General features: G+C 50.8%; 3 protein-coding genes across 3 annotated transcripts; 2 read left to right on the top strand and 1 right to left on the bottom strand.

Annotated features, from left to right (window-relative positions):
- Positions 1-2,930: 2,930 nt before the first annotated feature.
- Positions 2,931-3,785, bottom strand: Triagg1_5074 (transcriptional regulator family: C2H2 zinc finger; the record flags this gene model as incomplete). The annotated part of the gene is made up of 1 exon (XM_062899548.1): positions 2,931-3,785. One exon carries the CDS (start codon positions 3,783-3,785, stop codon positions 2,931-2,933), a length of 855 nt encoding a protein of 284 aa, XP_062755899.1.
- Positions 3,786-16,772: 12,987 nt separating this feature from the next.
- Positions 16,773-19,848, top strand: Triagg1_5073 (transcriptional regulator family: Fungal Specific TF; the record flags this gene model as incomplete). Its single annotated transcript, XM_062899547.1, has 5 exons — positions 16,773-17,238; positions 17,303-17,768; positions 17,839-18,400; positions 18,657-18,862; positions 18,924-19,848. 5 exons carry the CDS (start codon positions 16,773-16,775, stop codon positions 19,846-19,848), a joined length of 2,625 nt encoding a protein of 874 aa, XP_062755898.1.
- A 4,600-nt stretch (positions 19,849-24,448) lies between these two features.
- On the top strand, positions 24,449-24,970 carry Triagg1_5072 (uncharacterized protein; the record flags this gene model as incomplete). Its single annotated transcript, XM_062899546.1, has 1 exon — positions 24,449-24,970. One exon carries the CDS (start codon positions 24,449-24,451, stop codon positions 24,968-24,970), a length of 522 nt encoding a protein of 173 aa, XP_062755897.1.
- Positions 24,971-26,651: the final 1,681 nt, after the last annotated feature.

The raw sequence follows: 26,651 nt of genomic DNA, 5'->3' as shown, positions 1-26,651 counted from the left end.
TGACGCCGGTTGGTTTTTGGGGCTTGTCGACAAAAGTTGACGGATTCAAACTCGGCAGGCTTGCTTCCGCGGCTGTCTTTTGCGCTTTGGCGTCTTCTCCTTTGCTCGCTTGGAACGCCTTTTTTATTCTCCTTGGCCGGCTTTCTGCCTGCTGCCAGGCAAACCTCGATGCCGCTAGCTGTTCGTACAAGACGCAGTAGTACGTTGGGAAAAACGGGGTAATGCTCCGTAGCCCACGACTAGTCGGGGGCAGGCAATATAAACAACCAGCTGATGGAGTGCTGCTAAGTTTCCTTAGTAATGCATTGGGTAAGATTGTGCTAACAAAGCCATCGTGTTATCGTTGGGGCTGCAAATCCCCCGTTGGACTTCCAAGTGGTGGGATCTCGATGACCTCTCTCTCCTACCTAGGCTAAAAAGGCTTCACGGCAAAAGCAAAGCCCAGACAGAGGTCGAGATCATCGCTCTCCGCCTGCCACCCCTCCCCCCTACATACAGTACGCCCATTCAACCAAAACCACAAACCCCCCCGGTCTGGATATGCAGATCAGCGGTTTACGAACAATCGGGGAGCCTGAATCTCTGGATCCGCCTGCGGGCAAGGGGGAGACGACCCCGTCCAAGCAAGGCGTCACCCCATGCAAATCTCTCTGCTGGGTGCTTGCTTTTCGCTTTCTCCCCTCCAAGCCGCGCCCGCGCGGTTATTTCCTCGTTCGGAATGGTCGGGATTCCGGTTTCCCTTCTCGCCTCTTCGCGAAAGTCAGCAAGTTTGTGCGTTACAAGGTGTTGGGGGACCCTCTGGCCTCTTTTTTTTTTTTTTTTTTTTTTTTTAACCACACCCAATAATCCTCCCCTATCGCGAAGGATTTCTGACCCCTCTTTCATTGTAACTTCTGGTTGCCTTTTTCTTTTCTTTTTTTGCTTTTGCTTTTGCTTTGTTAACTTCTGATACTAGCTGCGTCTCCCAATGCTGCGCTGCCTAGCAAGCTTCGTTCGTGTTGTAGGATTCATCACAAACTAAGTCCCCTCCCAACGGCTCTAGCATAAGCCTTACGAATCAACGAGCTTGGAGCAACAAAAGACTGAAATTAAGCTTTTTAACTTTGCCGTTTAAAACCAGCAAACTACAGCAACACGCATCTCCCACAATTTGTCATGGCCGAACACCGTCATTCAAACCCCCCCAGTCGCCGGAGCTGAAGCATCTCATTATCGACGGCGCTCGGCGTTCGGCTCTTTCCATGGGACAAAAATAACAAGCCAATAGTCTCTCACCAATAGAACACCGACCATGGGAAAAGCCGAGCCTCTTTCTCCCTTGTTCCTTTTCTCTCATTATCGTACAGTAGCATTTTGTTCGTACAGTAACATTCGTTCGTTCATCATGCAGCAGTTGTCGTAATAACCCCCATAAAGTTAGTTACATACGGAGTACTCGTAACAAAAAAAAAAAGAAAAGAAAAGAAACACAAAAAACACCCCCCCCGTGAGCTTTGTCTTGTCTTGTTTTGTTTTCCAAGTCTGAATTGCCGAATTGTCTCGGCAGACGCTGGCTGGGGCTGGTTACAAGAGAAAAGGGACCTTTGCTGCTAAGAAAGAAACCCAATGCGAACTATTCCCTACCTGTAGATATTTTACAAATACATGTATTCGCTTCTCCTCCCAAAGGAGAAAGAAGAGCGTACCTAACAAAAAAAAAGAGAGTTGTCATTCAGACGTTTTGCCGCCCTCGGAAGCCCGCGTTTCAAGTGCCGTCGCACGGTCCAACGGATTTCCGGCTGGGGGGTTTCTCATTCATCTTTTTATTTTTGTTTCCATTATTCCCTTTCTTATTCCGTGTCACCTACGATTTACGGCAGCAAGCCCCCCCCCCTTCTTCCTTGGCACGGTAGCAGTTTTAAAAAAAAATAGAATAGATAAGAAGAAAAAATAAGATAAAAAAAGGGATCGACATGGGAAAACAATCTTGGTGGAACAGCTTCGGGGGGGCAACCCTCGCGTAAAAAGCCGATGCATGTACAGGTACTACCCTTTCGTCACAGGGCCTCTGGGGCTGGTGCTGTGGCCGTCTCACCACAGGAAAAAAGAAAAAAAGAAAAGAAAAAGAAATAAAGCGAGGGGAAGATCTTCGTCGGTGGGGATTGATTCCTTCGGGGGATACTGCAGCCCAACCGTTGTGAGGTTTTCGTCGACACACCAAAAAATCCCGGCTTGTCTTTCCCGCGGGGAGATAAATGTGAGACATGGCTGGCTGGGGTGGTACAGCCAGGAACAGAGGAGTACTGCAAAAAGCAACCTCACGTCAACAGGGGTTCATGTTTCTAAAGTAAAGAGAATAGAGTAGCAGTTTGAGTTGAAAGTTGAATATGAATTGGTCTCCGGCGAGATTTGATTGTGCATCTCTATGTACATGTAGGTAGCTATCTTCTTTTTTTTTTGTTCAATACTTCCCGCCTCCGAGTTTCCCTTGCCCGTTATAAAACGCCATACTGATGCACTTGCTCTGCAATTGTTTGCCTTGAGCCTTTCCAATGTCCCATAGACATAATACAAACTGGTTCCATAGGACGCGTTGATGCTCTTCCTAGGATAACCTCCCAAAAAAAATCCCTTATTTCATGACACGTCCGAATGTAACAAGACAAAAGTAGGATGAAATACTTTCCTCCGACGCCATGCGGTCCCAAAAAAAAACACGACAAAAGAAAATAAAAGAACAAGTCCTCCCAAAGATTGAAAAGACTTTCGCCAGTGTGACCATTTTGGCATCTCGTGTGCCTTCTAATTTCCCTAGCTCCCATTGATAGTATGGATGCTCTTGATCCAGTTTCCCACAGAATAAATTGTGTTGAAGAAAGAAAAATGAAGAGGAAAAGGGTGGTAGTCATCATGCCTTCATAATGATTAAATTCTCCGACACGCCCGGGTGCTTAGGAGAGAAGAATAGGCCCCTTGCCTACGTCAAAGCCGTGGCAGCCTCGCTCGTGTCGCTTCATGTTGCTTCGAACACTAAAGGCCTTGCCGCATCCGGTGTGAGGGCACTTGAAGGGCTTCTCGCCAGTGTGCGAGTGGCTGTGGATGCGCAGGCTGCTGGGCCGGCTAAAGGCCTTATTACAAGTTTGGCAGATGTATCGATCTTGGGTGGGAGGGAACGGGATCCCGTTGGACGGGTTGAGATAGTGGTGGTGTTGCCAGACATAGCCGCCAGACGGTGTTACGCTGAGGGGGCTAGGCGGCGGTGGGAATGACTGGGGCAGCGCACGCTGATACTGAAGACCAGCAGGAGAAGGTGGTGGCAGGTTCTGTACGGGATAGTAGCTGCCGACGGGCGACTGGGCAGATGCCATTGAAGGCTGCTGGGCAACCGAGGTTGAGATGGTAGGCCGAGAGGCGGCCATTCGATGCCGGTGTGCATCGTGGGCCTCTACGGGGGGGGTTGTCTCGTAATAGTGGCTGTGAGGAGCGTGGGAGATGCTGCTAGGCTTGCTTGATGGAGAGCGTCGAATGTCAAACGAGGCATCTGTGGACATGGGCGGTGTGGGTGGCAGTGCCCTGTGTCGTGAAGCTGGGCGGCTCTCAGTCTTGACATAAGGTCTGGGAGAGCTGTGCTGAGATTTGAATGACGCTTCGCTCGCCAGTGAGCCCGCGTCGGCTAGGCCCAGCAGGTTGGAGATGGAGGGCAGTGAGCACTTTGGCTCGTCCATGGGGGGCGATGGAGGCGGCCGGTAATATCCAGAGTACTGTGTGCCATAGGGAGGAGATTGGAATGACGAGACCAACGCCATTGTGTGTGTGTTGTTGAAAAGAGGCGAGAGAGGGAAAAGAGTCAAAAGGTATGTGGGAGACTCGGGTGTGGATGTCGACAGTCGAGAGGAAGAAATGGTTCGTGAGTTTATCGACAGTGGGTTTGATGGTATGTTGGTTGGATAGCAAGAGATGCACCAAAGGGCCCGTCGTCAAATCGTTCGATTCGAAAGAAACCAGACGGCTTGAGCCAAGATGGGGGCTGGAGATGGTATAAATATGTAATTTGAGCCGCTACAAGAACCAGAGCCAGAGCGAGCGGTTTGGGTGTGGAGCGGCATATCAGATCTGTCTTCCGTAGACATTTAAGTATCCCACACGACAGGCTAGGAAGTGCCCCCGGCCTTTGGAACATCGCAGATATTAGGAGTGGGCCACCCCCCCTCCCCTGGTCAGAGAGAGCCATCATTCCCAAGAAAAGTCTGGGACCAAAAAATCAATAAGCTCGGTCCTCTAACCCCCCCAGGGGGAGGGCTTGAATAACGGGGTGGAAACGGGCGTCCAGGTTCACTAAGAAGGGGTGTGTATGGAGGATGACATTGTGAAGCGCAGCCTCTTGGCACTGTACCTGCTCCAAGGGCGGGAACAAGCTGGGTCAAGGGAGGAGGGGAGTGTATACTCGTAAGTAGCGTAGCATCGCCGAAGGGGGGGTGTAGTGGCATATGAGGCGTGCGCCAGGTGGGGGCCTATTTTGGTCGCTCTCCTTGACCGGGACCGCGGATAGAGATCGTAGGCGTGGGTGGTATTGCATAGTGGTGGCTGAACGGAGCTCCAGGGATTGTCATCAAGGATCATTGTGTGGTCCAGGTCGTGGGAGAGGGTGGGCCGGTGGCCTGGACGCAACGGAGAGAAAACGTGAGCAACGAGCAACGAGCGCCGAAGATCCCTGGCCGCTAGACCACCGTCGACCTCGTTTGGGCAATTTCTTCTTTCTCAGCTTCTGTCCGTAACAGCCGCGCACCAAGCGGTACGCAGCCGCGGACATGTTCCTCTCTCTCCTCTCTCGTCTCTTGTTGCAAAGGGGAAACAAAAGAAGCGTATCGTATCAATGCGAAACCCCGAGCGCCCACCACTTGGTTGCGAGATGCATCAACCATGGCGGCCGCAGCCAGCTAAGGGCTTGCCTCGCATACATCTAGTTTGTTAGCATGCGTTTCCCTTTGCAGTAGGAGTACTAGTTCAAGGCGTCGTAACATTTCTAATTCGCCCGTAGCCCAGAAAACTGCAAAGGGGAGGTTGATTGAGGCGCCCCGAGAAGCCGCCCCGCGTCGGAAAATCCCCCCCTTTGGAGCTACCTGGCACGACTTGAGACGATCTACGACTCGCGGACCGTGGATCAGAGCCCGTAGTTCACATAGAATCGTCGAGCTGGATGATTAATGCTCGGCGGCCGCGATGAAGGTGACACGCAAGAACCGAGAAAGACCTGACTAGTAATAACGGCGCTCCTTGGGTTAATGCGACCAAAAATCGTCATTAGAGCGTCACGCCGACGGTCAATCTCGATCCATTACAATACGAATCGCTGCGAAAAAGACGGTCTGCATAGGGGGGAAGCGATGCTTCTATGATGCCGCTGATTTTCAGCCAAAGCATGCTCGTGCCTTTGCCTGTCGAAGAATCTTTCGAAATCAAGGCTCTCGCTCTTTTCTTTTTATCCTCGTGCTCTTTTCCACACATACTCGATCCAGGCTCAAGATGCGAGGGGGATTTTCCCTTCGGTGAAGTCTGCTGCTGTTGTGGCGGCCGAGAATGACATCGGCAAACTTTCTTCGTGGAGCTCGTGGCCGCGCCGGCGTTATCTGGAGCACAGCAGTATGGCTAGCTCCGTTCTAGGCCTTTCCCATGGAATTGGCCGCTAAGCAAACAGTCAATGCTAATGTCGTTGGTTTTCGAGCGGGCGAGCATCACCTCGTGGCGCGGCGTCCAGTCCGGAGTGCGCCTCGCTGCCATGGGACAGGCTAATAAATGATCGTCGTGCTAGTTGAGGCCCAGGGAGCAGCCAGTAGATTTTCATCGGGTTGCGTGATTCTCCCAGCTAGACATGGGAGATGCAGGCGCCACCGCTCGAGACCCTTGTTCTGCTAGCATGAGCACAAAGGTGTGTCATGATCTGCCAGTATCAAGGAGGGCTCATGGGGCCGGGGTTAATTTGTCTCTTGTTTCCAGCGGGCTTGAGCTTCTCGCCGCGGGCCTGCACCCTTTTGTCGCGTGAATCCTTCTTGTTGCGCCTCCCATCCGCTATCAGAGGGCTGATGCTACAGTATATGCGTCGTCATAACTAGGTTGCTTCCCTTGCTCGTCGAGTCGGTCGGGGTGCAGTTCGACTGTTAATGCATGCCAGCACCCGGCAGACTGCAAAACGGCAAAAAGCCACGGCGCTCCAGCTCAACTTGGCTTTTCTTTGTTTGTGCAACAACTCAACTCCGTATTCAGTCCGGTATACGAGTCCGCGATGCTCATGTGTCGGCGTATCAAGTGTGTGCTTGTACAGAGCAGCAGCCGCTTGTCAGCTCCTCTCAACTACCAGCCGGCCCATCTTCGTCCAGCGCGGGCCTCAAGCTCTCCAGCGCTCACTGTTCCGCATGGGGTAGTAGATGGCGATAGGCCCCCCCGCTAGAAGAAGGGAAAAAACCATGCAGCTTCCTCAAGCAGGGCTTCTGAAATTCCGGCGATCGTATTTCCCAAGTGTCGCACCCTTGACCAGGGGGTGTGAGTTCTCATAGTCATCACTTATTACGGGTCATTCCAAATTGCTAAGACACTGAAATGATCTGTCAAGATATTCTGGAAGGTTTAAGAACCTGCGCCCCCTCAAGCACGGAGTACGAGTAGCGTAGCTGTGTACTTTGTCAAGGCAGCTCATCAAAACGTTGGCCAACGGGAAGGACAGAAAGAGGATATTGTAGAACGTACAAGCAGGCAGGGCTTATCCAAGCTGCTTTCGTCAGCTCGTACAAGGCATCTCCTTCACGCAACCAAAGACTTGAGCCAACGACCAACAGCACATAAGTGCCAACTTGATTCTGCTGTGATCAACACGGTTAAATGCAGTACTGCGTCATGGATCTCAAACAGGCTCGCAGCCCATGCTTAACCAGCCCGCAGCCCTTGGAGAGGTCATTTACTCTGTAAATTAGCAGAGCCGCCGCCCATTCGTCGATTGCTAATCGCTCGTGGTATTTGGCCGAGAAGGTTGAGAGCTTTTTGTAGCCGCCGTCGTACCTGACGCACTCCGTATTGTGCTCCGTTCTCCGCACCAACTCCGCAAATCTGGCACACTCCGTTGAAGAGTTGCATAGCTTGCTCTCGGAGCTATTAGTCTACCGGCAATGTTGTGAAACAATGGCTGGAGAAAGCGCCCAGGTGCATGCTGCCCAAGATAGAACAGCGCCCCGTATTCGATGGCAATACCTATCGTATATACCGAAAGACCGGGGAGTTGACCGTTGGAGATATGGCTTGCTCCCCGGCTGATTTGCCTCGGCCCGCAAGCACCGCGGAATACGCAACAAACACAGTCTGGACCACAGGAACTGATCACCATCAAGTTTAGGCTTGAGGCATCGCTCCACTCCATCTGCCAATGGTTGATATCGCAACGCAGCAAGGCTGCACCGAGCGATCGTCGTCGATGAAACGGTACAGTACTGTAGAACGCCGAAAGCATGTATCGACGACGGTCACGAAGCAGCAGCGCAAGAGGAAGGAGCAGGATATGAGCCGTTCCAGAAGATCTGCCTCCATGACGACTGAATAGGCCCCCTGACGAGCTAGTGCCGGGGTAGACTTCCAGAATAGTTTAGGGGGCAGTTGGTTGGTTGCGTTGATCAGCAACGTGCAGGAAGATCCTCCCGCCCGCCAGAATCACCCTTGGACGCTATAGCTGTTGCACGGCTTGGAAGCACGATTAACGTCTGAACTCCATATCATCCAACCACGACGGACGGCAGCAAGGGAAAGCGACGTAGCATCACCAACAGCTTCATCGTCTGCAATAGGAAACATGATAAACCATGTGCCGCGGCTCACTTGTCCAATTCAGTCATAACCGGCCGAACTTTTTGAAGCGGTGGACCGCTCCGCCAATCCGACGGGAAAGCGCCGATGCTAGCTCAACGACCTTATGAGTGCACTGTCCAACGCTTCGCCCATGTACGAGTCGAATCCTAGAGCCAGTGGTCAAGGCGTTGCGCTCTGGGCGGACATGCCACATGATGGAACCAGGTGGTAGCACATGGATTGAAGTACTCGTACAGTAGTATCAATTATGCCCGCTAATGACCTACTGTAGATATTAGCCCGGCTTCGAGGATGGAGAGATACTGTAGCAGGCAACCCACAAAGAGCAGAACACGTAGCCACAGAGATTACATGTGCTGGGTTAACCCTGAAGCCCGTGTGAGCATGCCATCACGGAGTGGTCAACCGGAGCGGCCCGCATGCGGCCTGACCAAGCGTCTGACAAGCCAGAGACAGAGAGCGGTATGCAGTTGGTGATGCGGAGCCGCCTTGAGCTGTCGGGGAGTTAATGAAGATCTGATGCGAGCTTCGTCCACTCTCGTCAACTCTTGTCGGAGCCACTCTGTGGGACGATCGTTCTCTGCAGGCTAAGCAAACGCCACTATTTCCAGAGATATAGCATCAACCTGACACGATAATAGTCGTGGGAGCTCGCCAAAGAGAGATTTGAGCGAGTCGAATTGTGGAAACGGCAACGTTTTGGTTATGACGAGTTGGATGTTGAGAGAAGAAAACACAAGGTAGGAGGTAGGCAGATACTGCACATCGGGGGGGTCTTTTGCAAGCAGAAGTCACAGTGGTTAGGGTCGCTAAGCAAGGCGCTAGGAGGTACTATACTCGTAGGCAGCGCACAAAAGCTAGAGTACTTTGGAGTTACATGTGATGATGCAGTAGGCCAGTGCCTAGCACGGTCGCGACTATGTACTGGAACCCTACCCCATAGAAACTACATCTTATATGGTGAATGAACTACAACGTGCATCGGCATTTACAATTGGGTACGTGGATCGTCTTCAATTCATGCAATTCATTTCCAAGAGAGGAATAACGTATAAAAAAAAAAAAAGTAACGAGTTTAACGAGGCATAGAAGTCCAAGGTACTTATTAGGTAGGTGCAGGGCGTAAAGACACAAACGAGTGTTATAAACTACTATACCTATACTCTACTATACTACCTGGTAGTATCAACACCAAGGATTGAGGAATAGATGATGGAAAGCGTATTTGACACTTTGCTCACAACCAATCGGTCTTTCCGGCCGGACAGCGATGAAGAGCACGTAAGCTGCCTAGCCGGCGAGTTTATTCGGCCCAACCGCATAAATCATAATGAATCATACGTCATTATAACCTGCCCGTATTGGGGGCGTGTGCGTCGTGGGCATCGTCTTTGATACATGTAATGTACATGTACTGTAAGCCTGCCAGACACCGAGCTTGGGCCAACAGGACCCCTAGAATCCATGGGTGGCAACTCGGAATACAACGCTGTGCTGGGGATGAAAAAGTCAATTCAAGGAAGCCTTGTATTCCTGGGTGCCAGGTTAGGACCTAGTAAATGCAATGTTACTCGGACGGTTGAAGACATCAGTAAAGCATGTCCAGGGCAATCGTGGTTTTGCACTCATGTCTGTGTGCGAGATATCTCCGATAACCTTTGCCCGAGTCTTGTGCATGATTTCTCTTCCGGGTGGCACAACAACTGCTAGGATCTACGTCTGATCTTGACCAGCTTCTTTTCTTGGTTAGCATCAGATGGTTTCATAAGATGACTGCTATTGCATGTATGTACGGGAATTGCGGTCCATCGGATAATCCCGTTTCTCTGTCAGCCTTATGGCATCCTGGAATGGGCGATACTATTTCCTTTTCAGCAACACGGTTGTTTATATTCCGTATTTTCTTGGGCGGGACAATCATCGTTCCGGAACGCTTACCGTAACTCCATAAATGCGTTTATAAACGGTCCACGCGGACGTTTTCATCAACCGTGCGCTCCAATCTCACCCTCAGCACGGAGTAGCTTGTACTTTTTCCCAAAATGAACATCTGTTGCTTACTACCTAGGTACATGTAGTTCAGCATTACCTTATTTTATGCATCTCACCGACCTCGCATTACAGCGTACGCCTCGTTAACTGTCTACATACACAACGCTTTTTTACGACTGTAATGACTAATGTTGCAAATTCTATCAAGTGAAGCTTGGCAGCCTGCTACTTCCCATATTTTGTCATTACAAGTCCGCTTGGTTACTAAAACGTACCATACTGAGCCCAGCAGGTTAATCCTAGGCGGTAAGTCTGACAGGACAGTGTACAAGCCTCGACACTGGATGTAGACACTGGCTTTGTGATGCTGACCGACTTTATATATAGCATAATGAGCATGTCAGGAGTAGTAGTCACGAGTCAAATATCCGTTGGAGTATAAACATTATTGCCAACATTCCTCGGTGGAATTGAATGGCAGTCCTGGTTCCGGACTTCGGAGTTTTCCTCTAAAATAAGTATTGCATGGCATGACATCAGGGAGAAAAGGAAATCCCGCAAAGTCATCAAGGCCATCAATTCTTGACAAATATCAGACAACGCATCCAAACTGCGCTGATGAGATAAGCCCAGCCAGCCCTGTCCCCCGGTTTCAATGACAGTTGGGCGATTGCCATCATCAATAGCGAGTGGGGGTAGAAAAGCTTGTGTGTGTGTGGGCTTACCGGCTTGCATTCAGACATCGAATCATTACTTGGCAGAGACCCAGGTGCAGTTGTCCGTGATTGAGCAAGGAAATCAGTCAGGGATTTACCCCTGTTTTGAAAACGTACAAGTAAGAACTCCGTATATCAAACTCATTCTTCACTTACCTATAGCTAGGGGTGTCCTCCCTGCTCTACAAAAAGACTACCAGGTGCATGCAGATAGAAAATGTGCGATGTACGCGAAGGTGATGGAAGCCCCTTCAATGAAGAGCACTATCACCAGGCTACGGCATCCATTACCGAGTACGTGTGCACAGTCACGCAAGGTATGTTTGGAATCTTTAAGCTCGTTTTTTCTTAGAATGTGGCCTTGACACTTGATATTACTTCCAGCTCCAACAAGAACTCACCACGGGAAGAGTTTGTCCTACTTCAACATAACTGTCGTGTTGTTCGTTTGTACGTTCTTCCATCCACTTGCTCGTTGTAGGCTAAGTATGTACCCAGTGACCCAAATCTTACAAAGCAGATGGCGTCTGTCTAAATCTCTACGTCTGACATGTCCCTAATATCGGCGTGTCATACTGCGTCTCAACCTCGTGTTCTTCATTTCCCCTTCCAAGGACAGCTTAGCCGGCTGTTTCGGGAGCCCTCCGTTTGCGACTAAGATCCTCCCCGCCGTCTCGACGATCTCCCAGGATACTCCCTGCTCTACCCACGCGACAAGTGGAGAGTTTCACAGGCGTCCGGTGGCACGGACGGGGGCGCACAGCCTTTGCGCCGCTTGCATTCGCCAAGATTCCTCAGCCAATCCATTGGGTCGCGGATGTAAGCCTTTGCGTTGGTGGCTGTTTAATTTTTTGTTCCCATTGTTTAATCCGGGTTAATTTCTACTTACCAGACCGACGGAGGAGTGGACACCTGTAGACGCCGGTGTTTTCTACTGATGCTGGAGCTACGCCGCTAGTTTCTTCTCCGTGTTACAAAAGTCTAGATCCCTTCCATGTGGCCAGTTCCAAGAATCGGGTGCGCTATAACGCCCCCGATGACACTAGCTCTGCGAGTGTTCCGTAACGAACGCTCACAATAAACTATAACTAACGTCATTTTAACGGAGACTGTGCTCCAAGTACGTGTTCAGCTAGGCTGGGGCACGCGGCCATCATTAGACAGGACAGAGCTATGGTTTACCAGTACTGGATGTATGTGCTGTTTATCCATCAATCAATTACAAAACAAAAGAAGATCCCAGCGGCCTGCTTACTCCGTACATATACAGTGCAAAGGCGATGTCACCTTGAAGTTACATTGAGGACCACATCAAGTAAGGATGGACAATGTCGGGAGCAGCCTTTCAATCATAGCCTGGCACGGTGTGCCTCAAATCAAGCCTTTTTTTCTGCAGCATCACGACTCGAGATGCAGACCAGGCTCTTGTGCATGAAAAAGCCTTCTATTTGAAAGTCAATCAGCTTCAGTGTCAAACTTACATTCCTTGCTCAAGCAATCCTCCGGGTAAATAGACGGCTTACAAGCTCTAGTCCGTAAAAGACAAGTTGCATAGCGTAATCCATCCACCCTTGTTGGAGCAAACCACCAATAGCAAAGATCACCTAGACAGGAACAACTCCATGTCCTCAGGCCTCTTTCCACCTCCCTCCTACCAACCGTCGGCAACATCGATGGCAAATCGGCATATCCACCGAGGGACTTTGGTTTCGCTCAGTAAGTTTAGTCGTATTGGCAGATCATGGGTCTGCATACAGTAGTTTATGCAGCTGATCGAGTTTGTTGCCAAGAACGCCATCCAGCGCCCAGAAACATGAATCTTACTCCCCTGTATAGAATAGGACCTAGAGGTAGCTCCGAACCTCGCCCTATCATTCGCCACGATTAGTTGTGGTGAATGGCTTTACTTTGCTATTGTCACTAGTGCAGGAATGCCACGGAAACCTATTTTAACGCGTAAAACAAACAAGCATAAAGAACATTAACGGGTCTTGTTGGAGGGAGAATACCAGGTTGCCGCCTCCCTTGGGGTAGCCAAGGTAGCTTCATGTTGGCGGTGTCATAGTCAATCACTTCCAAAGAACAACGCAACACTCGAAGACCCAAGCCCATGCTCTCTCGGATGGGACAGTCAGGACAAGATGCAGAACCTCTTATACCAGTTACATCCTTTTGAAGACTAGGGCAAGTCATCGCCCCTAGTTACCACCAGCAATCACGGCGTAGGATCGATCAGGAGAGCTAAGATGGCAACCCAGTAGTGTTGCAGCCGGCATGACCCTATACAGTGGATAGTGGTATGGCACCCTCCCGTGGAATGAATCAAGCTTGAGGATGTCATCGTCGCCCGCAAGGCAGCATGGTTAAATGAGGGGTAGCACCGAGACCCAAGCAAGGCTGGCAATAATATTCCGAGGAGAAGGTTCCAATGTTACATATACCAAAGTCCGTACAGGCGGATATAAAGTGGGATGAATTATTGCCCATCAAATTATATCCCAGATGCATATCCGAGGTGGTGGGAATGGCAACCGAAGCGTCGGCACTCATCATTCCCATAATAATTTTTGACCGAGGTTAGCAAATTCCGGATGCCTGCGAAGAAGCTTCTGCTTGTGGACTTGGTGACAGAGCACCTCGTGTGCGCATGTACGAGTACTGGAGGCTGATTCCAAATACTCTATACAGGCACGCTATTATATGTGCATCCTTCAGGCTCGGTAATATTGCTTGTTAAGTTAATCCTTGCAACTTGCTAAGCAGATGACCACCTACTAACTAAAGAGTACAATAGTACTTGAATGTCAGCCACTCTTTCATCAAACCGGTCTCATTACTCTAAGCGGTCTTTGGTGGAGGGGGGTTTCCGGACGCAGTCGCAATAATCTGTAACCAAAAGACTACGTATGTACTCCGTAAATATATCACACCGCTGCTTACAACGAGGCTCGTTACCTCCATCCCAAACACACCGAGACTTTCAAAGGCCACGCCATAATGGCCGGAGAAGAACTGGTGTCGGTAGTGAGAGGCCGAGGGGCATCAAATGCCAGTACTTACTTACAAGCACTGGCCGCCCAACCGGCGCAAGTTTGTGCGGCTAGTCATGTCCCAGTATGGATGTCCTGTCATCCCAATGCGGCAAAAGGTACGCATGGGGTCAAAGAAGAATCCAACACTTCGAGATGGCTTCTCAAGATAAGCCCACAATAGGAACGCAGTGGAGCACAACCAGGGCCATCTCTTAGTGATGATGATACGAAGTACAAGGCGCAAATTGGCATCGCCAACGATATGGTGAGCGCGTACCTAAGCTGGGACAAGCCTACCCGAACCGGGTATGGCTGGTTTAAATCCTCCAAGTTGTTCTGTTGGCCGCCTGTGGTTGGCCTGACAAGGCATTTCTCCTCGGATCATCAAGGCAAAACGAGGCAAGGCGTCCGAAAGCAGGGATCAACGTCTATTACGGCAGCGCTTGATAGCCTTGATGTAAATCACTGGGGCCCATTCCCACGGTCTCGGCTGCACCCCGAGTTCAACTCTGCGAGGGGGGCGATATAGGGCCGTTTAGCGAATCCTGACAACTGGGTTCTTGGGACACGCTCGTCAGCCCGAATGCCGCGCTTGAGCAAATCCGTACCGACTAATAACAATAATTAATCCCGAACCCAGTACCGTTGGGGTTCTGGGCCACTCTTGCAGGGCTTGCCCCTTTTCTGGGATAGCCGTCAGCAGACATATCGCCGATGTCAGCGGCCATGTCCACTCCATGTCAGCAGGCACGCCTGCACCCGTACTGCATGTTGGCAGTGCCTCGTTCTGAGACATGATATCGCCCTTGAATTTCAGGTAAGAGTCGCCATCACAAAAGTGACATGATGAGGCGTCGGAATCATATTCGGGGCGACAATATGTAGTATCAAAATGCCGGGCAACTCCCCGTCCGGAAAGGATTGCCGCTTTGTCTAACCACATTTTTGTTTCTTTCACATGACAGCAAATGCTGAGATGCCAAACGCACATGTTCAAGGGGTGAGAGGGGGGCACCCATACAAACCGTTCGTACAACACATGTAGACCGACGGACAAGTAGCACCCGTGCTCGTTACTTCGGGCACTCCCCGGGGACCGTTTTCTGACAGATCGACTTGATTTCAGTTGTCATATGGAGCTGCGCCGCGCTTGTTTTCGGATTCAATCCCAACTGGCTGTTCCTGGGTGGCGTATCTGGAGCGATCCATTATTTCTCTCTCTCGCGGCTATCATCTCGCGTCAAGTTTCTTACCGCGAGATTTGCTCGGCGACCATATTTGACAAGTTGACAAGTCACCGTTCATTGGAATTGGGGGCGACTAAGAACCCTAAAGTTTAATGAAATTACTCATTGACAGCTGGTAGCGCCCAGGGGAATAGCCTGTTCGCATTGACTAGTGCATATCGTGTTCAAGCCATGGTTAGTTTGCATTGATTCGTCAGATTCTGGAGCGGGTGTGACGGCATTTGAGCAAGTTCCAGGTGCTGCTGTGGCTTGTTCTCGCACCGTCTCTCACACTGATATTGTCCCTTTGTTGTACGAGTACAGAGTACTTTGGAACATGAATGAATGCTATTTCCATGCACAGCAGCATATTTGCCTTAGTACTACAGCATACACGTTATCACTGTGTAGTACACATGTTAGTAGATAGACGTAGGCTTGTTGAAGAGCGTTAAGACACGTGGAGACCGGATGATGCGGGAAGTGAGATGGTTGGAACTTTTGGTTGACACCGAGTCAACAACATTTCAATTCGGTGATGGGTCAGAGATGCCAAACTCAACATGGCAAGGACTTCACAAGGGATAATCCGCCTACCAACATAAGTTGCAGAGTACAGGTGACGTAAGGGGAGTGTCGGGTGTAGTCTCGCCCTCGATGGCAATTTCAAGGGGTGAGAAGCCGGGGTGATATCTCATATTGACATCTCATATCAGTTCTCAACATCTTTGTGAAACCCGTTTTCGTCGTAATAAGAGACAACTGCCGGTGATGTCACTCGTGATCGTGATTCATCATCGGGCGTACAACAACCAACATTGATAACGGAATGATTATAAACCAAAATGTAATAAAATGTAATAATATGACGACTCCAATCTAAATTAACAAGAAGCTAGAGGAAATACGAGACTTTATTACTTATTGTGTGAGGATCATGTGAACTTGTTTTATTCTTTGAAGCGGAATCACTGAGGCAGATCTATCTGGTGAAGCGAGTGAAGCGAGGTCGAGGGGGGAGGCAAGCCCAGTCACCTCACGGGGGATTCGGCTAGACAGTTTAAAATCTGAATGTCAACATAATGAGAATGTGTAGAGAAACTAGATGAGAGCGTCTCTGAAAGATTTCTGGCTGTTTTGGAAGTAAATGAAGCATAGCAGAGTGTTGTAGGGACCATCACTTGACGCTGATATCACGATAAAAGCAATCATGAATCATGAAAATCAACGGCTTGCACTAGGGCTCGTACGACTCGGTTTCCCTTGAGACTATTTGAAGAAAACTCATCTCAAGAGTCACTATACTGCTTACATTGGATTTCTTATGTTGTTCTACATGGTTCAAGGCACGATGATGGCAAGATGCATGTATTTTAGGGTAGCATAATTACATGTAAGTACTTGCACTTACTAACCCACAAACGTATACCAGAAGTGGCATACGAGTGGGAGATTCCCGTCACGATGTAGACACGGATATCCTCACTTCTACCATAGCAAAACATGACTGATATTTCCAACCCTAATATATAGTTTTTCTCTTGGGCAAAGCAAGATCTGTCATCCAAATTTTATCGGTTATTCCCACTGCATCTACTGCTCATCTACGGAGTACGGCTTGCATCATTACTAAGCTAATGCAGAGTTGACGTGCAACGGATCGTTCAGCGGTTCAAGCTAGCGCACTAAGCGAGCAAATACAGTGAATGGAAGGCTTCCAGCAGCCTGTGGTTCAGAGCCTCGGAGAATCGGGACTCTGCTCCGGCGCTGCTTTCCCGCTCCCGCTAGCGCACCGGCTGAGCCTTGGCTGCCGGTCTCGGCCTAGCGGTCACTTGTCATCAAGATGGTGATATCTGGACATCCCAAACCACAGCGCCAGGAATGGCCATCCTCGTCCCATTCTGCTGCCATGCGTCTTTGCTCGCCAGACTGGCGGCCCCATCCAGACTCAACCAGGCGTCTGCAGCGTCACCGCCATCATGGGCTCAGTCCAACCACCCACGAAGCCATGTCACAACTGCCGTCGGCAGCGGCTCCGTTGTGACCGCTCGTATCCACACTGCAACAAGTGCGCCGCCTCGGGCAAGGAGTGTCTCGGATACGGCAAGCTGTTTCGGTGGACGGGAGCCATAGCCAGTCGCGGGAAGCTCGCCGGCCGGACCTCGAGCGCGCCGGTGGACGCGGACGCCGAAGATGCTGATGCCGACGCCGGTACGGACGGGGACGAGACGACACACGCCGGCGCTGTGTCACCCATTGTGCGCTCGCGGAGGAGCTCGCCGAACGGGTACTTTGCCAGACGATCGTCGACGGGTGCAGAAGCCTTGCAGGTCGTTTCCGTTTCCCAACCCGCGTCTCCAACCGCCGGGCTGGGCACCCCGTGGGTGTTGGTCGATCCTCTGTTTCAAGGCCTGGACCAGGCTCACCGGTTTTATCTCAACTACTGTGCGTCCAAGTCCGAATGTTTTCCATCTCCTCTGTGCTAATATCGCGTCGTATCTCTCGCCAGTCACCAGCCGTGTGTGCAAAGATCTGGTCTCCAATGACGGGCCAGAGTGCAATCCTTTCCGCAGTCTCATCCCGCTGACTCGTGCTCACCCGCTACTACAGCACATCATCGTTGCAGCCTCAGCCGCGCACATGTCCAATTTGATTAGAATGGGCCTACCCTACCCCGATGGCGGGTTTATACCCGCCAACCGAGACGCAGCATCGACTAGGGCGCTGAATGATGCATTGGTTTCCAAGCACACGGCGCTGAAGCTAATGTCTACCGCGATTCAAAATCTCGACACCATCAATGGTGACGTCGTGCTCGCTGCCTCGCTTTTCTTCATCAACGTGGAGTTGATTGAATCAGGAAAGCATGGATGGAGGGCACACCTCGAGGGAGCTGCAAAGATCATGTCCTTCTTGCGGCTTACCAAGGCCTGGGATAGCTCATTACGGGATTACCTTCTCTCAGATTGTTTCATGTAAGCTATTGTAACTTTTGCCTTTGTAACTGGATTGCTTTCCTTTTCCCTTACTGACTGCTTTGCTCAGTTACTTTATCCTGGCATCAGCATTTATGCCGGCACGATATGCGGCGTCGCTGAACTTTGAGTCCTCACAAATTCCATTTGTGCTTGGCAAGACGGTGGCAAACAGTTACTTGTGCTGCCCGCCAGAGCTGATGGAAATCTTACACGAGGCCTCCCAGCTTTCAAACAGTGTGATTGGGGATGAGTCCGACGAAGCCACTACCAGGGCTGCTCTGGACCTCATCGATCGTGCTCAAGCTTACGATATTTATGCATGGGCTCGCGACACTGCCAGAGCTCTTGATCTAGCAAATGATGTTATGCAAAGTCGCATGCACGCAGGGGCCAGTCATCGCCTAGCTGCCTGCATATATATCTTACAGGCCATCCCGTCCGCCGGAGAGAGGCTTGGTCCGGAGTTTGCCGCCTTCCTGACGGACGACCTACTAGCGCACCTGAACATGATGCCTGTAGAAGACCCCAATTTCAAGGCTACTACGTGGCCAACATTCATCATAGGTGCGGAGACGAGGGATCCAGCAAGGCAAAAATTCATCATGGAAAGACTACGCATAATGACCACGGTATGTCCGTGGGGCTTCATCCATACTGCCATGGAAACGCTTCAGGTTATTTGGAATCTAGCGGCTGAAGAAAGAGGATCCAAGAGTTGGGTGCAAACGCTGAAAGATCCAGAAATGAATTTCTTAATCGTCTGATGTGTCAACCGGCTACCAACTTGCTTGGAGCAGAGTCTGGCCACTGGGGCATTACGAGATTATTTGGAGGACTCTTGTTCAACACGAGTTTGGCTATACTATAACTACTTGCCATTTTAAGGGCTGTCTACATATGGCCAAAGTCTCCATTCTGCCTCAAACCAAGTCATGCTACATTGCTGAGACTAAAGCGACAAGGTCGGCGGCACCCCCACCTGGAGGCTTTCAGCTGCCACCGGATGACTCATCGCCAGGAGGCAGATTCAACATCCAGCTACATATGAAGTCTTCTGATTCGTGGAAGACATCTCTGCCCGACTACACATGGTGCTGTGATGGAACTGCTACTGCCTTGTTCGCCGTCGTGGCGGTGTCTTGACCGCTTCAGTCTTCTCGATGAAGAAGGTGAGGATGGACAGGTAGCATACTGGACGCTGCTCCAACAAATACTCCAGCAGCCTGTCAACACCCCTGCCCAGCTTATAGATGTTCTCGATACAATTGCTAATACGAGCCATGGCTCTTCTGGGGCAGCCGGCGATTTCGGAACACTCAGAGAAGCTGTGGAGCATCATCATGGTGACACATTCTTCTCGAGGCTGTGGCCCACTATCGTGCAGCTCTCGCTCAAGCTACCGGATCACTTCGCGACAGGTACTATCCCAGTACTACGACCGGGGGACAAGCTGAGTCTTACAAGAGACATGGTTGCATGCCTTGTGGCTCATCAGTTCCTCTGCACTCTCCAGCCCCCTCCCTGGCGTGAAGGAGATCACGACTTTGGTATTTGGTATGGCTCTGAACAGCGACACCCGCAGGCAGTGAAGATGTACCTCACGGCGCTCTTCCAATATTTTGAAGAGCTCAGTGCGGATCCCAGGCCAGCAAGTCCGGAAAATTCCGTTGATAGGGGAGTAGAATTCTCTTTACGCGCCTTCGGCGAGACGGGAAACTTTGTAAGGGGGAATTGGGATCAAATTCGGCTTAAAAATTTGACCGTTCTTCTTGTCCAGAAATTTAGCACAGAGTCACAGGAACTTGCTCATCAAGGCAACGATGGTGCGGTGGTTGTCTCTGCTAATAAAGACATTGGTTTCGGGCAATCAGCAACTCAGGAGGAGATCTTTATGGGAAATTGTCCAGAAGCCTGTCCCGCAGTGCTCTTCACCCCAACATTACAGGATGACCAGACTCTGACTGTCTGCGGAGCTCGCCCTATGCTGAGAATCTTGGGCCAGCGCCGTGACCTCTCCTGGGAGAAACCTGAGTCAGGAGCAAGCAAGGAGGTAGAATGCTGCTCATGGACGCACTAGAGCTCGATGAAGTGGATGAGTTGGGGCTATTGCCTGATTTGAAGCAAGAAAACATTCTGCGTGAGATACGAAAGGCGTATACGGCGTTTTCGTCCTGGACGGGCGGTGATGCTCCGACTGTCTCGACGGGGTTATGGGGCTGCGGCGCATTTAATGGCGATCCTGTCATCAAGGTGATTATCATGTGGATGGCGGCTTCGTTGGCAGGCAGGGAATTGCAGTTACTCTGTGATGCTTCCCAGAGTGACTTTGCTGCCAAATGTGGACGGTTTGTCGAGAAAGTTGTCTCGACTTGGACAGTGCGGGAGCTTGAAGATTGTTTGAAGGCCATGCCTCGGGGTATTAGGCGATTGGAAACGATGGATTGGTTGCTTGACAATGTACCTGGTTGTTGATAGAGATAACAAACCTGAACTATATACCTTGTTTTTGATGATTACATGATATGACTGTATTTTTGCCTCGCTAATATGGTCCTGAAGAATGCGCGAGAGCAAGCACTGTCAAACGCATAAAAGCAAAGCACTGTTCATACACAAGAGCAAAATTTGTCGAACGCATCGTTAAAAATAAGAGGTTTGTAATATCATGTGATGTTGAAAGATCATATTGAGATAGAAGCAAAAGACTCCCAAGTAGATCGATGCCATCAAGTGAATAAAAAAAAAAATACCATACGGCATTCATCGATTTGAAGTGTAAGATCGCAGGACAACTTCTTTTACAATAAGACGAGAACAACATTCTATTTATTAAGTAGATGTTAAGCTGTGATTTTATAACGAACTGTTCAACGTTGCTATTTTTTGTCATATGAAATGGAGGGCGAAGTATCGAATGCAGCTCGGCTACCAATTCCTCACCTCAAAACGCCGATCTACAGGGACGAATTAACCCAAGCAAGTTTGGCCAAAGGAAAAAGGTAAAAGAAGAGCACCAAAGCACTTTACTAGATCTCCGGAGCTTGAAATATTCTGATATGGAAACATCTCCTCAAGAGCACTAACGTATGGCCATTTCAAATAAAGCAGCGGCCTTACACCAACAAAAAGCGCTGAACACACTCCGAAACGCATCAAAACCGCCTCGGCAAAAGGCATTAGTCTCACACAGCGCTCTTGGCACGCATAAACGAGAAGCATTGGTGGTGTGTGTACTTGGTTGAACAGGCAATTAATTGGGCGGATGATGAAATATGCCTCAGCGTGAAACAAAGGGGAGAGACAGTCTCTCGACGGCATTGTAGTTTGGAACCCGTCGCCATAACACAAAACGCATAATAATGCCTTTAATAGGCGGAATTAGGATCCTAGTAACGCAGTATACCGATATATCATAGTCACATGCAGTGACGCCACCGTCGCACAACAGGGTCGCGAGGAATCGATCGATAGACTTCGGGCAGTCATTTGACTGGCTGCTGTTTGAGACGGAACGAGCAGCAGCATGACTACCATTGGCTGGATGTTCAAGTGCGCCCCCAAGAGGGTGCAATCAAGAAAGAGAGATGCAATTCCATGAATTTTGAGGCCGAAGAAGTTCCACGAAAAGAGGGTGTGAGGCCTTGTTCTGGAATGGCTCCAGGGAACAGGCGGGGCCGTAATTGACAAGATTCCCAAGTACGAAGGATCGATAAAAGAAGCGAGTTGGTTTAGTGGCACATTGACGTGCAGCTCTCTCAAACCATCAGTTCTGAGTGGTCGTGAGGGAACATCATTTACTTTGCCGGGCCTGTGGAAACGGTTCGTACTAGAGCCGACTGAGAGCTGTCATGAGGCTTACCCGTGGTTACATGGGGTTACCGAAGCATCAAGCTTCTGCACGCTGCTGCAAGCCGCGCAGCCGGCGCGGAGGGTGATTTGCATAAGGGCCGCTGCGGACGATCCCGCGCGCACATCGGATGCAAGGCGGGCCCGATATGGCTGCGAGGCTTGACGCAGTGCGACTTGTTGCACGAAGAGTAATGGCTCATGTCGAGAGATGCAAAGTCGGCACTTGACAAGGTATTGATAGCCGTTTGGTATCAGGGATATGTGTACCTAGGCGTACGTTCTCACGATAAAGAACGGGCGCACGTCTCTTTCACCCGAGGGACGGGAGACTGGTTCCATAAAATGGTAGGCGGGGATACGCAACCACGACGAGCTCATCAACGGCCAAAGGAGCACGCACGCTTATCTAGGCATGTCAGATGTGACGATCGCGCACAAACCAAGATCGCGTATGAGGGGGGAATCAGCAAGGCAGAGACGAGCCTCGGACAAATGGGAAGCAGGGCAGGATGCATCTCTAGACGGGCTCTTGCATGTGTCTGCGCATATCCGTCGCATCCAAGATTCTCCCGGGATGGGTCAAATCAGAGTGGCAGCCCGCAAGGCCATGTCAGGAACCGGGCGTTGGCCTTGTGGTGTAGTGAGTACGGAGGCATGAAATCGCAGCACCATGCCTTGGATGGGGCCTGTTCGTGTTACGGAGCGGGTAAATCCGCGGCGGGCGTGACCCTTCGGCGATGGAGGGAGAAAAGGGACGTTGAGAGCGTCGACGATGGCAGAGAGGGAGGTGAGGGGCGGTTTGGCGTCGGTGGCTGTGGGTAGGATAGATTGGATGGATGGTGGTTGGGTAGAGTCGCGTCGGACAAAAAGGGCTCTTTTCGTCTGTGTGTGTGTTTCTGGCATGGACAGACGACATGAAGTAGATTGATTGGCGATGATGGTGAAAGGTGAAAGTGAGGATGAGGGCAACGACGGAGGAGAAGAAGAAGAAGAAGATGCTGTTAATGCTGTTGATGCTGACGTCGATGGTGAATATGGATGAAGAAGGAAAATGTCGATAGTTCTAGGACAAGGGTCTTTTGGGGATATCTCGAGGTACCTGCAAGAGTACCTGCTCCTTCCCAGCCAAGGGGAGGGGCTTCAACCCCCCTCGTGATCGCCTCTCGTTTTTTCCCTTTTCCTCCTCTCCCTCCTCTCCCCTCCGTGACTCGCTATCCGTAATTAATTCGCGTTCTTTTTTCTTCTAGTCACCGTTAGGTGCTGACCGTCACACACCATCTTTTGGCCGTTTGGCTTCGTCCCGGCTCCCTTGTCTCGTCCAGCTTCCTATCCGGTCGACGCTGATCCGTATAACATCGCTTGCTCCGGCCAGTTCCGCTATTCTCCCTTCTGAGAGAGGGTGGTGGGCGTTTGCAGCGGCTGTCGTTGATCAAGAGCAGTGTTGCGTACTGCAGGCTCTCTGGTCTGATACCGCAACACTGTCGACCGTTACCTCGGCATCATCTCTCCGGCCGTCCGTCCGTCCGTTACTTTAGTAAAGAGCTTCTTCTTCCTCCCAGCTAGCAGCACAGCGTCTTGCAATCCTACCGTATGGACGGGCCGGCAAACGCGATGCCGCGACTTATGTATTCAGCCCTCGGATTCTTGCCCAGCTAGCTCGCCCCTCCTTGCTCAGCTTGTTATCGGCGAACAAGAAAACGAATGGCCAGCCAGACTAAATTCCATCTCGATGGGCGGAGCACAAATCAGCCCCCAAGACTTATTACCCGGCCTGCAGCGGTTACCCCTGCAGTGAATGCATGCTGGTAGCCGTCAAAGATCAAACGGCCTCGAGCTAGATATTCGACAATGGTTCTAGAGCCATGTGATTGGTAGCCATTCACAGCCTTTGAACTTTGAATTCTAGCGCAAAAACATGCGAAAAATAGCTCCCGGCAGAGCAGACCAGGCGTGCAAACAAGCGCGGAAGAGGCTCAAATTTGCGGCTGGCCTCCTTCGCAGGCTACTCCGGAATGGTTTGTCGGTCAGTTGCTTCGCAGGCTGGCTTGAGCTCTTGTTAGTGGAACGTGGGGTCATCGCAGGTACCTCACACTCGCCTGGACACTAATATCTGGCCGCCCGCACCGCTGGAATCGGGCAGCTTTCAAACAGACCATGGCCCTGTCCCATCGCTGGTGCCGGGCCATTCACAACCTCGGGCGCCTGTTTGAGCTCGAATGCTTTCTTTGCTTCTTCTTCCGCCGACGGATGTATCGACGACATCTTGTTCGCCGTTGCTGTTCACCATTGCTGTTCACTGGCTTCTGCGGCTTACAAAGGTGACAACGTCTACCAGCCGCCGGCCAGAAGCAACGACCGCCTTTCCCCCCACGATACCGATTCTCCAATCACAAGCTCCTGACTGCACAAAGATCCTGGGATAAGGCCTGCGCCAAAACCTGGCCACACCGGGGTTCGGTTTCAAACCACTTGCGCGCCGCCAGCTCTCAATCCAACCTGCGGTGTCATGCACATCACTGCCGTCATCACCCCGAGACCATGACCCTCTGTGCATTGACTTTGCCGGACCAGACGCCATCGTCACTCGAATATTCATGCACAGTACAGTCCTCGTTTCCCATCGCAAACCTAAGCCTCGTCGTCCCGTGGTATAATCGATCCGACGTCCTTTATCGTTTTCACCAACCGCCATTACCATCGCCGTACCCTCCACCATCCTCAACCTCGACGCCATAGCTATCCGTTTTGCTACACTGCTGGCCTCGCCACGGCCACGAGTGGCTCTCTCTGTCCCAGAGGCGCCGTAGCGCCTCGCACGACAGCCAGCCATGGCCACTTCCAATGCCGTGCCGGATACACAACTGGGACTCAGCGCCGAAGAGATTCAGCTGCTTCGGCAAGGCCAGGCGGCTTTGGGAGGCGGCGGAGGTTCGGCAAGCTCCAGGGCAGCCAGCAGAGCCAGCAGCCAAGGCCTCTTGATGCTGGATAGCTCATCGCTATCAGCCCTGGGGCGATATTTCGATCGATTGATGGCCGGCATCGAGCAGAACATCCGCCATCTCAGCGAACAAGCCCAGATGTTCACACAGGTTCAATACGACCGAGCCGGCAACATCATTGACGGCGCCGATGCCGAAATTGCACGATATATGGACATCTTGCGGCAGCTTGATGAACTCGAGGTCGATTTCGACAGGATAGCCCATATCAAGGAGATTGTCAAGGGATACAGATCAAGGGTCGAAACGCTAGAGAGAGATTTGGAGAGTAGCGGTGGCTCGTCAAGCCGACACAAACATTCACCTACACATCACCACAAGCACAAGCACAGTTCGTCTCGCCACAAATGATGCAGGGCGCCAATGCCACCGCGTTTCCTTTCCTTCTTTCTCTCTTTTCACTCTCCTCTTTCTCTTTCCTTTTTTTCATCTTCGCCCGGCTTGAGCGACCTGCGGCCAGCAGTCTTACGGGCCAATTTGTGCATAATATTTACACGCTGTACGAGGGAGACTTGGGAAGCTTGCCTAGGAGGCGAGCCCATCGACACAAAAAGATATCTCGCAGGATTATCAATGGAAAGGAAATATGATATTGCAAAAGGAAAGAAAAAAAAAGTTTGTCTTCTTCAGGCGCCCTAGCAGGCACGGTTTAGGGAGGAGTTGTATCATTCTCGAGGCTGCGGGATTACGGCAACGGAAGTTCCTTAAAGATGGGTGAGGCCTCGCGGCTAGGCAAGAAGGGAAAAAGCCTCACGGCTCGTCGATTTAGTTCATCAGTTTGGGTCATTGTTGGTTATGGCGTTGAATTTTTGTGGATTTGATTCATTTCACTGTTTTTACTTTTTACCTTTTCACTTTTTCTTGTCCTTTTTACCCAATTGTCCACTGCTCTGCAGCCCATGCTGCCACGGACGCAGTCTGTTTTGTTCTTTTTCCTCTGTGTTTTTCTTCTCTTCCATCTGGGATACGGGGGGAGCTGGGGATGCCAGGTTCATGTCTGTTGAAAACGAATTTGTTCACCAGGGAGCGAAGAAGAAACATGATTTGTTCTATTTCATGCGATACCGGGGATACGGCGTACGCGGTCACGTTGCGATTTGCTTTTTATACCCTTGAGAGAGACGCGGAAAGATGTTTGTTTGCCCGTCAGGCGTCGACAGAAGGAGAGGCGTCGACCTGCCTTGGTCAGGCAGCGAGCAGCCTGGACGGACGGTGTTTGGATTGCGCAAGCGAGAGCGCTTGGCTGCCTTGATGCAATGCATTCATCCCCTCCCGTGGAGAGGCGAGGCGAGGCGAGGCGAGGCGGTATGCATCAAGACGCAGCAGCGCCTTGTTAGTCAACTATTAGTATTATTTAAGACGTAATGTTGAGTTGGCGCATCTAACAAAGGCGCCAGCCATAATCAGCTTCCTCTTGTCTTGGTCTTTTGCCCCCCTCTCTCTTCTGCCGTCCTGTCAATTTCGGTGTAGACCGGGTTGCTGGTTGGTTGTGGAGAGGTCCCGTCACCGCATCAATGGCTGCATAATCACTTGAGCCGATCCAATCGATGGGGGAAAAAAAGATGATTTCATTCACCCCCGTTGGAACTGGAGCGAGTGGAGAGATATTCGGAGTCGTCTTGATTGGAGCACAAACGGGGCATATCAGAGCGTCGTGGTTCGTTTGTGAGTTTGTGCCTCTGCATGTTTGTCTTGGTTCCGAGATGTCGTGTCGTGATGCAGTGACTGAGAAGGGGCTTTTTCATCATTTATCGTATTCTTTTTTTCTTCTTCATGTGGTTTGCGGTTTTAATCTAACGGTGCTCCAGATCACGCATGCTCTCTATCTCGTCTGCTTCGAGTCCGAACACTGCATAAGTGGACCGAGACCAACGCACGTCGTCCAGTCGTCTTTCCGTGCATTATCGTACATGACGGGGAAAAGAAATCAATCTACTTGATACGTCGGTAAAAGTCTCGCGAGAGAACGAGTATGAATGTGCCTTTCTTCAAGTGCCCAATCGGATACGTCAAGCTCAAATCATAAACACGA

This window comes from Trichoderma aggressivum (assembly GCF_033847375.1).
Source record: "Trichoderma aggressivum f. europaeum strain CBS 100526 chromosome Unknown scaffold_017, whole genome shotgun sequence".
NCBI classification, from domain to species: Eukaryota; Fungi; Ascomycota; class Sordariomycetes; order Hypocreales; family Hypocreaceae; genus Trichoderma; species Trichoderma aggressivum.
The sequence above is the reverse complement of the archived record's forward strand: the minus strand, read 5'-3'. Positions and strand labels throughout refer to the sequence as shown.